This window comes from Debaryomyces fabryi (assembly GCF_001447935.2).
Source record: "Debaryomyces fabryi strain CBS 789 chromosome Unknown contig00001, whole genome shotgun sequence".
In the NCBI taxonomy this organism is placed as follows: Eukaryota; Fungi; Ascomycota; class Pichiomycetes; order Serinales; family Debaryomycetaceae; genus Debaryomyces; species Debaryomyces fabryi.
Window position 1 is genome coordinate 1 of NW_015385427.1, and position 12,851 is coordinate 12,851.

Genomic DNA, 12,851 nt, shown 5'->3' on the forward strand with positions numbered 1-12,851 from the left:
CACGTAATACATAAGCTATATGTATAAATAGCTAGATAGAGCTTTCTAGTTTGATATGCTGTTTCCTCTCTTCACATAAGGATTTTTGTACGGATTCGAATGCTTGGGAATTTTCCTGTTTTATATGCGACGGTATCGAGGTCTCTTTCTTAATTGTTCGCCTCGTAGACTCTTTTTTAACCCGCCGTATAGGCTCCTTCTTGACATAGGCTTTTGTAGGCTTTTTGCATTGAGACTTCAGGATTTGCTCTTTCTTTATTTGAGCTTTGGTTAATGGAGATGACATCAAGTTTTGGTTTAACTTCTTTGAATCCAATTGCTCTTGAGTAAGGAAAAGGTCGGGGATTTCGTATTTCAACAATTTTACAAACTCATCACAATCGCATAGAATTTCGTAGTCTATAATGTTGCTCCACATGGCTTGTGATATAGGAGTCTTGTTCACGAAAAGGACTGTGCCACCTCTATTGTGCACCGATTGGGCCAAAGTCTTCACCAACTTCTTGATCCCGTCGACTTTCAAAGAAGTACCCATTATAATAAACAAATCAGGCTTTAAATTCACATCTTTATTAAGTCCGTTGGCTAGAATTTCCGCTTGCGGGTGGTTCTCTCCGTACAACACAATATTTGGCCTTAACATACCAATATTGCCTGTCAAACGCTTACCCAGATACAACCTTTCCTGATACTTCAAATAACAGTTCTTACACTCCGGGTTGGATCCATTCGAAAATTGCTCTCTGTATTCGACGTTCCAGTTAAAACTATGGAAACACTGGGTACATGCAAGGTTGTTGATATTTCCATGCAACTGAACCACATCCAAGTCCTGCCACGTCTTGTTAAATGGTCCATTACAATCAAACTCACTCAAGTTGATCCCCATTTTCAAATTCATCTTATCTTCCAAACCATCGATATTCTGTGTGTAACAACGGAGCAACTTCTTTTTCTCTTTCAATATCTTAATAAACCGATGTGTTTCAGTCGGCTTTGCATCAATACTGGACAGGTACAACGACTCCATAAAAGTACAAAACAACAGGAGAGTTACCTCATCTCTGAAAATCGATATGTCGAACAAGTCTTGACCCTTCACTATTTTCTTAGGAAACTTACTTTTCACCATATTATACAACCCATCACTTGATCTAAAGTCTGGAATACCTGCATTGCAAGATATCCCAGCTCCCGTTAACACGACTGTCTTCCTTGCTTTAAAAATGATCTTGGAGACTTCACCTAATTTAATTTGCTCATGACTAGGTATTTCCCCAGATAAATCTATAGTTTTCATGTTATTTAATTGGCTTTATGTCAATATATACATGAAATATACTCTTTATACCTCCGTTATCTTTTATTTAACAATATATCTACTTTTTTGTATCCATTTATCTCACCAAGCTGCCCGTTTAACGAAAAATGATCTTATACTACAACGCCAATTGTACGCTCGCATTTTAACTAAGAAGAGAAATTTATTTACTTTTTGTACTAAAAGGGATGAACACGAATTAGATATATTATAATAATTTCAACATAATGAATTGTATAGAATTAATTAGTTTGACTATTGACAGCTAATTCCATGATTAATCTAGTAGCTAAATGCAAGAATGGATAGGCTGAAAACGAAGACATTTCATCCACATCTTGTTTTATAGGTTCGTCTTTACTGGAAGAGTTTTCCCATCCATCGAACTTGAAGTCTACCAAGTAGTTGTTTGGTTCCAATTGGAATAACTGAATTTGCATTTTCATCATGTCTGGAATATTCTTCAACTGTTCTTCTTGGTTTTGATCGCCAGGCAAAATGCATGGACCGTACTTCCATCTGACTCTGATGGTCCATAACTCTTCTTCGGTTGGTTTAGACCATTCCGCACCCAAGTTCTTTAACGCTCTGTAGATTTCACCCATGACATCCAATGGATACGATCTTGATCTTATACCGAAATGCCACCTTGTCTTCAGCTTTTTGTGTGATACGGGAGTTATCTTCAGCTGGTTGTCCATGTTGGACTCCATCATGTACGCTCTATGGATCGAAGGCAATGACGAGGGTAAAATGGCAATAGTAGAGTTAGGTAACGTAGATAAATCTGGAACTGCAGCTAAAGTTTGGTATGTTAATGATTGTTGCACGCCAGGCGCCTTGGTTGAGTGGTTCACATTTATATTCATATTGCTGTTATTGTTGGCAGTGTTGGTCCAAGAAGGAGGTGGCGATTGGGATAAGAATGTGTCCATATTATTCAGCTTGGAGTTCTTCAAATCCTTCACTAATGTACGGTTCTCTCTCATCAACAAATAAGCATCAATTATTTCGTTTGATTGTTGTTGTGGTGAATTATGTTGGTTACATTTACTAATAACATTAAGAATTTCGTCTCTGCCATAACCCATGGTCGATTGTAAAGCAGTAATAACATCTTCGTCGACTTCGATTTTCTTGTGTTTAGTCTTTGATAAATCAGGAGGTAATAAGTAGTCTTCGATATTTTGTTTAAACCATTCATCTTCGATTATTTCGTGTATGGTGATTCTGTTTAAAGGATTAACAACTAACATCCTGGTCAATATGTCCTTGGCCCCTTGAGATAAGTAATTAGGTAATGTATAAACACCGTTACTAATTTTTTTAAATAACGCAGGAATGAATTCGTCATCGAACGGTAACCTTCCACATAACATGACGTACAAAATAACTCCAGATGACCAAACGTCAACTTCTGGACCGGCGTATAATTTACCACTAATAACTTCAGGAGCAGCGTAATTAGGAGACCCACAACTTGTTTTCAAGAAGTTACCATCTGTCATAATATTAGATAACCCGAAATCGGCAATCTTAACGTTTAATTGTTCATCTAATAACAAATTTTCTGGTTTCAAATCTCTATGAACAATCTTGTGTCTGTGACAGTATTCTACCGCAGCAATAATCTGTTGAAAGAACCTTCTTGCCTCATCTTCTGGCATCTTACCCCTTTGCACAATATAATCGAACAATTCCTTACCAGCATATTCAATAACCATAATAATCTCGTCCTTGGACTTAATCACATCATATAACTTGATGATATGTGGATGTCTTAACAATCTTAAATATGATATTTCTCTTTCAACTCTACCTTGCATATCGGACTTAGCTAATGTTTTACGATTAATGATCTTCAATGCAACCTTCTGACCTGTATTTATATGCTGGGCTAATTTGACCTTACCGAAAGATCCTTCCCCTAACGTCTTAAGCACTTGATATTTTCCTATTCTGTTTGCTGGGTTAGCCTTTGGGTCTATTGGCTGGGGTTGATGAACCTTATTACTGTGGCTTTCGTGCTGGCCATTATGATCACCATGATGACTGTGATGATGGTGATGATGATGGTGATGATGATTATCACTTCCTTGTTGCTCTGACATGTCTTATTTGCTTTCTATACCCTCTAATATGCCAAAGCTGTATCTAATCTTGTGTTTTTAGGGGCGATCGTTGGCTTGAGGGTGGAATCGGTAAACACACGTAAAGGTTTTATTTGGAGTAGATGATGATTTATTAGAGGTTCAGGATATTCACCTTAGACATAAACAAGTACAAGGGACAAGAAGCCCTTCATATAAATAAAACTAGCTATTAAATATTTATATCAAGTTAAACTGTAGTTTGGTCAAGCCAATGCCAATTGTGAAATAATAAAATACACAACAGGACCTATTTGTCACTGTTAAGGTAGCATTAAGTATAGAGTGGGTGCTCTAAATGTCAAAAGAGATGCATCTTAATTCAATATATAAAAGTGAAATAATTTCGGTGATTAAAAAGTGGGTTCTCCGATTATAGTATTTTGAATAACAGACTTGACCTATCTTTTTTTGGAATCGTATTCCTGGTAATCAGTCAGTTTGTACGATCGTTCCTTCCTGTCATCTCTATATCTGGTGCTCTTCGAAGTCCTTATATCTTTAGGATCCCTATCTCTATCATCTCGTGTATTCCTGTGTGAATCTCTTCTATTTTGTTCATAATTCCCATAACTGCGTCCTCGATCTTTATTCAGATTTGTTTGAATAATACCACTTTTCCCTGCACCACTTCTATTATAATTAGTTTTTGGTTTTTCTACCCTATCACGATCTTGGCCTTCTTCGTACTCCTTCCGTCTTTGTTCTAGAAGCTGCGCCGGTATACCATCAGGATCATCCTGTGCACTCATCAACATGTCCCACAACGTTTCACAGAAATTCATGGCCTGTTCTTTACCTAAAAAGTCCTGCATTTGCAAATGAATCATCTTGATGTCGGGCTGATCTTCAGCTTGCAACAATTCGCTCACATAGTCGATTACCACGTCATCATCAGGTAATTGTTCGTTTAAAGTGTCGCCTATCCACTTCTCTACCACTGAAAAGTTAACTTTTGCCATGCTTACTTTCTTAGAGAACTTCTTCGGATATTTCACTCCAGCTTTATCTTTCTTATTCTTGTTACTCACAAACTCATCGTCAACTTTTTGCACTCTGTACGACATCTGATTCAATACCAAGAAATAATTAACACCCAATATCCTTATACACTTTAGATATAACGTTTTTAACACCCAGGACGTTAATTCGTAAGTCTAGTGATCCATATCTATAAGCTATAAGAAGTTATAAGTTATTCATAGTAAAGATCGTGTTTACAGGTTATATCAGCCCAAGTGTTTTGCAGGTTACACCTGTTGCAAAACTCAGACATTCAAAATCCCACTTAAAGACGCTGGCGTTAAATATAAAGAAGAATTCATTCTTTATGAATTAACAGAGATAAAGAGATATAATGTATAGTGATAGCAGAGATAGTGTTTTTGATTGGGATTCAGACGTTTTTTCTGAAATTATCCGAGGAAATTCGGATGTTTCATCTCAGGGAACTTTATCTACACCTTCGACGGGAAATCAATATTGTACCCCCAGGTCGCTCTCTGTGTTGGAAACTTTTAGCTATGATTATAGAATGTTACAGCTGGAAGTTGCTCCCCGGACAAATATTTGGTCCACATCATACAGAAGTAATAGTGAGTCGCTCGTGCCATTTGATCCCTTAATGTTTAGTGGTCCAGAACAGAAGACTGAGGAAGAGGAATATGTGTATCAGCCACCTCCAAGACTTATTTTTCGAAGCTACAGAGGTCGTCACTTCACTGTTGAAGACAATGCCAGATTTTTCGTGATCAAGTCATACAGTGGGGTGGATGTTGATGCGTCAATCGCTAACAGCATCTGGGCATCTACCAACTTAGGGAACAAGAGGCTTAATAGAGCGTTTGAGGAGGTACTGGCAGTCGGGGGTAAAATATACCTTTTTTTCCTGGTGAATTGTTCGGGACGCTTCTGTGGAGTTGTGGAAATGAAGAACAACATTGATTTTACTCGCACGAGCGACGTGTGGGTAGAGAAGAGCCGTTGGAAAGGCATATTCCCAGTCGAGTGGTTAATGATCAAGGATGTTCCAAACAGACACTTTCAGCATTTAAAGAACCCTCTCAACGAGTCTAAATCTGTCACGAACTCCAGGGATACCCAAGAATTGCCGTTTGATATCGGTGTTTCAATGTTAAAAATATTTAGCTCGTTTAAATAAATTGTGTTTTCTCAAATTCGTTACTGTATGCAAGAAAATAATTAGTATCAAAAATCACCTTACATGGTTATTTCTCCTTTTCGCTGACTACTTTGACCCCAAAATGAAATCACAGGCCATAAAATCACACCCATTGAGGTTGGGATTACTGGTGCGTCCTCTATCATCTGCTGCCAGAGTGTTTCAACAAGATAAAAAACCCAAGAAGAAAACCCAGAAGAAATCACGTAAAGATGTTGAATACGGTAAGTTATCAAAGGCACAGAAAGCGTTTCTTGATCGTATCATTCGAGTAGATCAAGCAGGAGAGTTGGGAGCAAACTATATTTACTATGGCCAGTTCACAGTATTAGCCAGTAAATACCCACATTTAAGACCAGTATTACAACATATGTGGGATCAAGAAATCCATCACCATAATACATTCAATAAATTACAGACTGAACGTCGTGTGAGACCATCCTTATTAACACCATTATGGAAAGTAGGTGCTTTTGGAATTGGCGTTGGCACGGGGCTCGTCAGTAAGGAAGCTGCGATGGCATGCACTGTGGCAGTAGAAACTGTCATCGGTAGTCACTACAACCAACAATTGAGAGTTTTGATGAATCAATATAACATACCAGCCTATGATAAGGCTACTGGAGAAATTTTACCAGAGGAAAGCTTAGACAGGAGCGCACAATGTTCCCCTGAATTAACCGAGTTAAAAGATCTTATCAGTACTTTTAGAGATGACGAATTAGAGCATTTAGACACTGCTATAGAACATGACGCTGAAAAAGCTGTTCCTTATATTCTTTTAACTGAAGCTATCAAGTTGGTATGTCGGGGAGCTATTTGGACAGCTGAAAGAGTATAAAAAAGTATAATGAGTGCCACACTCGTTATACCTACTTAATATCAAATTATGGATATATATTTATGTAATTAATATGACTGCGTACAGTATTATTGCCCACCATCCGTAGTAAGAGTCGTTTATTCCAACAATCATTCTGTAGATATCGTTTTGTAACAAAATATTTTTGTCCCAAACTCGCGCACATAAAATCAAAACAAAAAGACGAGGTTAGTCAAATATCAACACATTAGATTTGGATAATTATAATCATGTCACGTCCTAGCTCCATATATAGACCTGGGAATTCATCTTTAAATAGTCGTCGGGTTCATCATGTTATTCCGCAGGATCTGTTTCCATTGTTGGATTTCAAGGAAATATCAATTTGTTTACAAAGTTGTGACTTCATAGCTAATGAAGAATTAGTATCAAGACCTACCAGTCAATATATCAAAACATTGCTAGAGCAATTTCTAGATTCCTTCATGGGACTATCTGCTGACAATATTAATGGAATGGTTAGGAATGTAAACAAGAATGACCTATCTATGACAAAGACAGATGCTGATATGGCAGACGATCCGGAGAATGGTGAATCACAAATAGAAGACGATGATGATATAACTTCAAGCGTACGTTTAATATTGCTTCACAGAGGAGCATATGAGTTTTTTCTGATATGCGGAATCAACGATTTTACCTTGATGGACATTATGAGACCTGAACCACAGAGAATAAGGAGAATATTGAGTGCCGTTGTAAATTATGCAAGATTTAGGGAAGAGAACTCCGTAGAGTGTGAAAAGCTTGTTAGCATAAGTGAAGGTAATCTAGAAAAATTGAAGAGTGTCCAAAACGAGAATAGTAGGCTTTCGAATCAGATCAATGATTTGAAATACAAAATTGAAGCCAACGAGACAGATGGAGGAAATAAGAAGGCCACATTGAAGCAAATAAATACCTATAATTCTAAATTGGAAAATGAATTGAAGAAGCTAAAAAAGAATCAAGAAATATTGACATTGGAGCATTCAAAGTATAAGGATGAAAAGAGAAGATTGATTGAAAAATTGGAAGATCACAATTATTTAATAATGGAATCAAATAAAGAGTTGGATAAATTAAAAAGCTATCTATTATCTAATCCTGAAATTCTTACAAAAATTATTGAGGACTTAAAGACCAATTTGAGCGAACATCAAACCAACTTGGCTGACTTAGAATCGAAGAATAAGAATATGACCATAAGCATAGAGTCATTTCAGTTAGTAGAGCAAGAGTTGAAAAATTTATTTAGGATTTTAGAAGAAGTATTGAACGATTTGACTAAAGAAGAAACTTCTTTGGATAAATTGAACAAATATCAAGAATTCAAAGAACAGCAAAATTTGACTTTAAATGATTTGAATAGACAAATACAACAAATCACAAGACAACTCAATAATACAGAAGAAAAGATAAAAAGGTTAAGACATCAATCAAGTGAGAGGAGCGAAGCCAGTAAACAAAAATTAATTTCCTTAAAAGATGGTTACGACACTTTGGTTAAAGAGCGTAAAGTTAAAGAACAAGAATTAAATAAGAAAAAAGATTTCATAAGTGAATTAGAAACCAAGATGAATGGAGAGAGAAACAATTTTCAAATAGAGCTAAGAAATGCAGAGTTAGCAGTTGCTAAATTAAATTCTCATGTTAAACTCTATTTAACTGAAATGAATAAAAAAGTGGATTGAATGTTGTGTATTAACATGTATATTAGTATGTATTTTAATATTATTTATTACCCTCTATTGAGGAAGAAAACTGGCGACCAACCGAATCACTTGTAGAATTTTGTCCACCAATTAATGCTTCATCATCACTATCATCACTGGCCTTTTTAACATTTTCATGCCTTGGAATCTTTTTGTTAGTCGTGAACAACGATACAATAAAACCGGCACAAGAAAAGGCAAGTCCTAAATAGAAAACATTTCGTAACGCTTTCATAAATTGATCTAAAACCATTTCTTTTGCAGAACTAGGCAAATCTTGAATAAGGGTAGGTGTAGAAATCAAAGTTTTTACTGGAACCTTATTAAGAGCCTTATATTCAGTAGAACTTGTATCTAATGATCCCAATAAATCATTAATATATGAAGTACCCGATGCTTGATAAATCAATTGTGCCAATGTAACAGCTACGGTAGCACCTGTAGACTTGAGGAAATTCAAAAAAATTGTGGTTAGAATTAAAGAACCTTCAACATTTGGAGGTGCTTCTAATTGAGCTGCAAGCAATGAACTCTGAAATTGAAGTCCTACAGAAATACCCGATATTATTAATAATCCAATCCTATCCTTTGCTGGCGAATCTTTTTCCAACAATAATAACAAACCACATCCAATTGGTCCAAGAGTTGTTGATATCAACATTGTAACCTTTACATACCTTGTAAATCGCATAAAAACCCCATTAGCAATTGAAGATAATGAAACAGAAATGACCATTGGTAATAAATCTACACCAGATTGCCATGGTGATGCATTAAAAATAACTTGAAAATAAATGGCAAGATAAGTCAAGTTTGCCATAAAAAATGCAAAATTGAAAGTTGCACTCCAGGAAGCTGCAAATATTTGTGGAATAATAATAACCTCTTTGATAATTATTGGATTATTTGATATCTTAAAGTTATATATGCAGAATGCAATAATTAATAGTCCTCCTAATACAAAAAGAAGTATTACAGCGGTCGAATTCCATGCGAAATCAACACCACCAAAAGTTAAACCAAGCAATACTAAAACTAATCCACTAGTCAAGAGAAAGACTCCCAAATAGTCAATCCTCGAGAGCTTTTCTTTTAAATTCCCTTTGGGTTTCGGAGGATGAAAACATACAACCAACAACATAATAGCAAACCCGCCCACTGGCAAGTTTATATAAAAGCACCATCTCCATGTAACATGAGTCGCAAATGCACCTCCAATGAATGGTCCAATTACACTAGCAAGCGAGAAACAAACACCTATCAAAATGAATGCAAGGGCTCTACGACTTAAAATTACAGATTCCGTCATAATTATTATAGTCAAAGCTTGTACACAACTTCCACCGATACCTTGTATAACTCTACCCGCTATTAAAGTGTCCATATTTTGAGCTCTTGCGCAAACGACCGAACCAGCTTCAAAGACTACGATTCCCCATATTAAGGTATATTTTCTTCCGAATGCAATAGAAACTTTACCATAAATTGATGCAAGACATGCCAACGATAATAGATACCCGGATGTTAACCATCCAATCTTTTCGAAATTATGAAACTCACTTCCTACTGTTGTAAGTATAGTAGAAACGATAGTTTGATCTAATGCAACAATAAACAAACTTGTAAAACAGCTTACCAAAGTAGCAACTAATGGAAATCCAGTTAAGTGATGATCCGTAGCTTTCGTACCATCACCAGCATTACTTTCATAGTATTTCTTCGATTTTGGAACCATACTTTCATTGCTCTGTCTCGATTGACGTGGCCCTTCGCCATTATTAAACCCATTGGTTAATTCACTTCTATTATCTATTTCGCTTGATGTGCTTCTTCCCGATTTGTTACCTTTAGCAACTTGCTCTTCAGACACATTATTAGTCTCTTCACCACTGTTTCTCATTTTTTATATAACATCAATGGCTCACTAAAATTATCCAAAATTTCATACAAGCAAAAGCTAATATATCTCAAATTGATCTCAAGTCTAATTTAAGTTTCTACTTTTGAATAGCAGTAATTTTTTATGTATTTAAACATCTGATTACTGCTTAGAAGAGTTCTTGCCAAAATTGGTCGCTTGCAAAATTTCAGATCGTTTAGACCGAGAACGGCCTACATTCTCAACTTACAGCCACCCACAGATATTTTGACGTATTAATGTTTATTGAATGTTTCTATAGATGCGTAGACGCATATGTCATATACAATAAAGACGCAATAGCCTAATTATTCTTTTGGCCTTTATTCGGAAAAGTCTATTATTTATGAAATTCTATCCTTCAGTCGTTAACCAATTATACACCGAGATTAAATATGATCGTAAAAATAAAATATAGAAATGAATTGCAGTAAATTTAATTAGCTTCAAGTTCCATTCTTTAAGAACTCTATGAAGTCAATTTCATCGGTATCAGACTTCGCTCTGGAATTATTTGGGGTTCTTATGTTATTCCTTTTGTCCTGAAGTCTATGAGAAATCCCAGGTGTATGTGATGCCATGTTAGAACCTCGTTTCGATTTCAGTTGCTGGAAGCTCACTAGCTTATTGAAATTAGGATTGGGAGAAAGATGCTGGTTCATGTTGTTCCTTTGTGATAAATCCGATACCGAACTGGCCCTTGATTTATTGCTTACCTCGCCGATATCACCAAATGAGGCACGGCCAGATCTTGGTGATCTTATAGAAGATGCATTGCTGTGAGTTCTTCTACCTATGAATGTATTTGTAATAGATGCATTAGAATTATCAGAACTCTTCATATTATTATGAGAGTTAGAAAATGAGTATCGACCCAAGCCCGATCTAAAATCATTTTCTGCCACATCCACGTTCAAAATATTGGAGAAATCATGATGAAATTGTGAAGTCAAACCTCCGATACCAATTCCTTCAACTGACTGTTCTGTGTTTAAATTTTCAATTTGAGCATTGACAAGTTTTGCATGGAATGCGGCAATTGTTTCTTCAGTAGGTAATTGGAAAAATGGTAATCTCATCCAGTTTAAAGCTTTCCTCCATCTAGAATAATGGTTAATATCAAGTCCCAAGCTTGCGCTGAGTGACCGCTTCGTAAACCTTGTACTTGTAGAGAGGGATGTAGTATCTTGTATACTATCGTAATGCGCCATTTCACTCATTTTAAAAGCATTGTCTCTCTCAAAATTTTTTAATATTGTATACTTCCAAGGTTCTTCTCTGTAAAAGAAAACCAAGGTATCGACGAATCCGTTGAATGGCATCATAAACGCACTCACGCAATTTAGCCAGTATATTGGATGATGAGTCTGTTCATAGTGGACTTGTGTTATGCTTAGACAAAATGGAAACAACCAAATAAAACAATATGCAAACGGATATATGAAAATAGACTTCATTTGTTTAGCTATAAGCTTTTGCCTTTGTTTAAATTGCTCTAAATTTTGTTCTTGAATCTCAGGATCATCTATAATATTCTCAAGATCTACCCCATGATTAGGTTTGTCTGTATTTTCATTATCTTTATCTTCAATATTGCTGTTTATGTATTCTGAAGGTGTTGTTTCTGTGCTTATTGATTTCTTGGCTGCTTCGGGCAATACAAACTGGGGTACAATACGATCTTTCATGTCCTTGTAGAAGTATCTTAAAGCGGAGAAGAATGACGGTTTTTCATTTTGAAAATTGTTTGATCTTCTTTGCAATTTCTGCTTATGCATAGTGGTAAACATACCACCAACAACTTTAAATTCTCTGATTATGTGGAAATATATAACACAATAAACTGTTATTATGACAATCACAATAATGTAACGCGGTACCCAACTTAAAACAAATCTATACCATGTGGGTGAACGAGGAAGGTAACACCAACAAATGAGCGAATCATATCCCGATTTATTGATGTATGCTAGACTTGCCATCACAACCGGAATCACAAATGACAATCCATACACATAATAGCGATACTTATACAAACCACCTTCAACAAAACCACGATCTCCTACCTTTACGGATAAGTTCGGTTTGAATATTAGAAGGAAAGTATGTATCGCAAATGCTAAAATGGCCAAGTCTGCTCCCTCAATTGCCACGGCCGTAAAGAATCCCACTACTTGACAAAAGGTTTCATTATAATAAGAACTATCGTATGATAACGCTAACGAAGGATATAATAGTAATACGATTGCTTTTAGCAAATCAAAGCTTAGCAAAAATGCAATCAACTGGTGTCGAAATACCAATCTTCGTGGGTCTATGGCTAGGAAGGCGTACAATGAAACTAGGCAAAAAACAATCGAGGTACTCGAAGATGCGATAGCTAATACCCTTTGTACCCAAGTCTGTTGACTTGTAAATAGATATATCTGGTTCTCGAATGATTGCCTCTCAAATATGTTAGCCATGGCTGTGTTAGAGCTTGAAGTCGGTACCGCATTTAGTTGGTGCTCGATAGATTTAGCGAACTTCATGTTTAGAACCATCATATCCATCTTATCAACGAACGACTACTCAATATAGTCTAATATGTGCTGAGAGCTACAGCTATAATATGTTTATTCCTCTCTTCCGTATCTATGAGAATGCCTATAAGATTGGTATGCAATTCAAGGATAAATTTGTGAAATGTTGGGAAGGATATTT

At 36.1% G+C, this 12,851-nt stretch overlaps 8 protein-coding genes across 8 annotated transcripts; 3 read left to right on the forward strand and 5 right to left on the reverse strand.

Moving 5' to 3' along the window:
- Positions 1–31: 31 nt before the first annotated feature.
- Positions 32–1,300, reverse strand: HST3 (NAD-dependent histone deacetylase; the record flags this gene model as incomplete). Its single annotated transcript, XM_015608831.1, has 1 exon — positions 32–1,300. One exon carries the CDS (start codon positions 1,298–1,300, stop codon positions 32–34), a length of 1,269 nt encoding a protein of 422 aa, XP_015470232.1.
- Positions 1,301–1,563: 263 nt separating this feature from the next.
- SNF1 (AMP-activated serine/threonine-protein kinase catalytic subunit) lies at positions 1,564–3,432 on the reverse strand (the record flags this gene model as incomplete). The annotated part of the gene is made up of 1 exon (XM_015608832.1): positions 1,564–3,432. The coding sequence occupies one exon, from the start codon at positions 3,430–3,432 to the stop codon at positions 1,564–1,566; it is 1,869 nt and encodes a 622-aa protein (XP_015470233.1).
- A 440-nt stretch (positions 3,433–3,872) lies between these two features.
- Positions 3,873–4,538, reverse strand: AC631_00003 (uncharacterized protein; the record flags this gene model as incomplete). Its single annotated transcript, XM_015608833.1, has 1 exon — positions 3,873–4,538. One exon carries the CDS (start codon positions 4,536–4,538, stop codon positions 3,873–3,875), a length of 666 nt encoding a protein of 221 aa, XP_015470234.1.
- Positions 4,539–4,828: 290 nt separating this feature from the next.
- On the forward strand, positions 4,829–5,632 carry AC631_00004 (mRNA-binding phosphate metabolism regulator; the record flags this gene model as incomplete). Its single annotated transcript, XM_015608834.1, has 1 exon — positions 4,829–5,632. One exon carries the CDS (start codon positions 4,829–4,831, stop codon positions 5,630–5,632), a length of 804 nt encoding a protein of 267 aa, XP_015470235.1.
- A 103-nt stretch (positions 5,633–5,735) lies between these two features.
- Positions 5,736–6,494, forward strand: AC631_00005 (putative monooxygenase; the record flags this gene model as incomplete). Its single annotated transcript, XM_015608835.1, has 1 exon — positions 5,736–6,494. The coding sequence occupies one exon, from the start codon at positions 5,736–5,738 to the stop codon at positions 6,492–6,494; it is 759 nt and encodes a 252-aa protein (XP_015470236.1).
- Positions 6,495–6,745: 251 nt separating this feature from the next.
- NUF2 (kinetochore-associated Ndc80 complex subunit) lies at positions 6,746–8,209 on the forward strand (the record flags this gene model as incomplete). The annotated part of the gene is made up of 1 exon (XM_015608836.1): positions 6,746–8,209. The coding sequence occupies one exon, from the start codon at positions 6,746–6,748 to the stop codon at positions 8,207–8,209; it is 1,464 nt and encodes a 487-aa protein (XP_015470237.1).
- Positions 8,210–8,249: 40 nt separating this feature from the next.
- Positions 8,250–10,130, reverse strand: SGE1 (Sge1p; the record flags this gene model as incomplete). Its single annotated transcript, XM_015608837.1, has 1 exon — positions 8,250–10,130. The coding sequence occupies one exon, from the start codon at positions 10,128–10,130 to the stop codon at positions 8,250–8,252; it is 1,881 nt and encodes a 626-aa protein (XP_015470238.1).
- A 464-nt stretch (positions 10,131–10,594) lies between these two features.
- On the reverse strand, positions 10,595–12,700 carry GPR1 (Gpr1p; the record flags this gene model as incomplete). The annotated part of the gene is made up of 1 exon (XM_015608838.1): positions 10,595–12,700. One exon carries the CDS (start codon positions 12,698–12,700, stop codon positions 10,595–10,597), a length of 2,106 nt encoding a protein of 701 aa, XP_015470239.1.
- Positions 12,701–12,851: the final 151 nt, after the last annotated feature.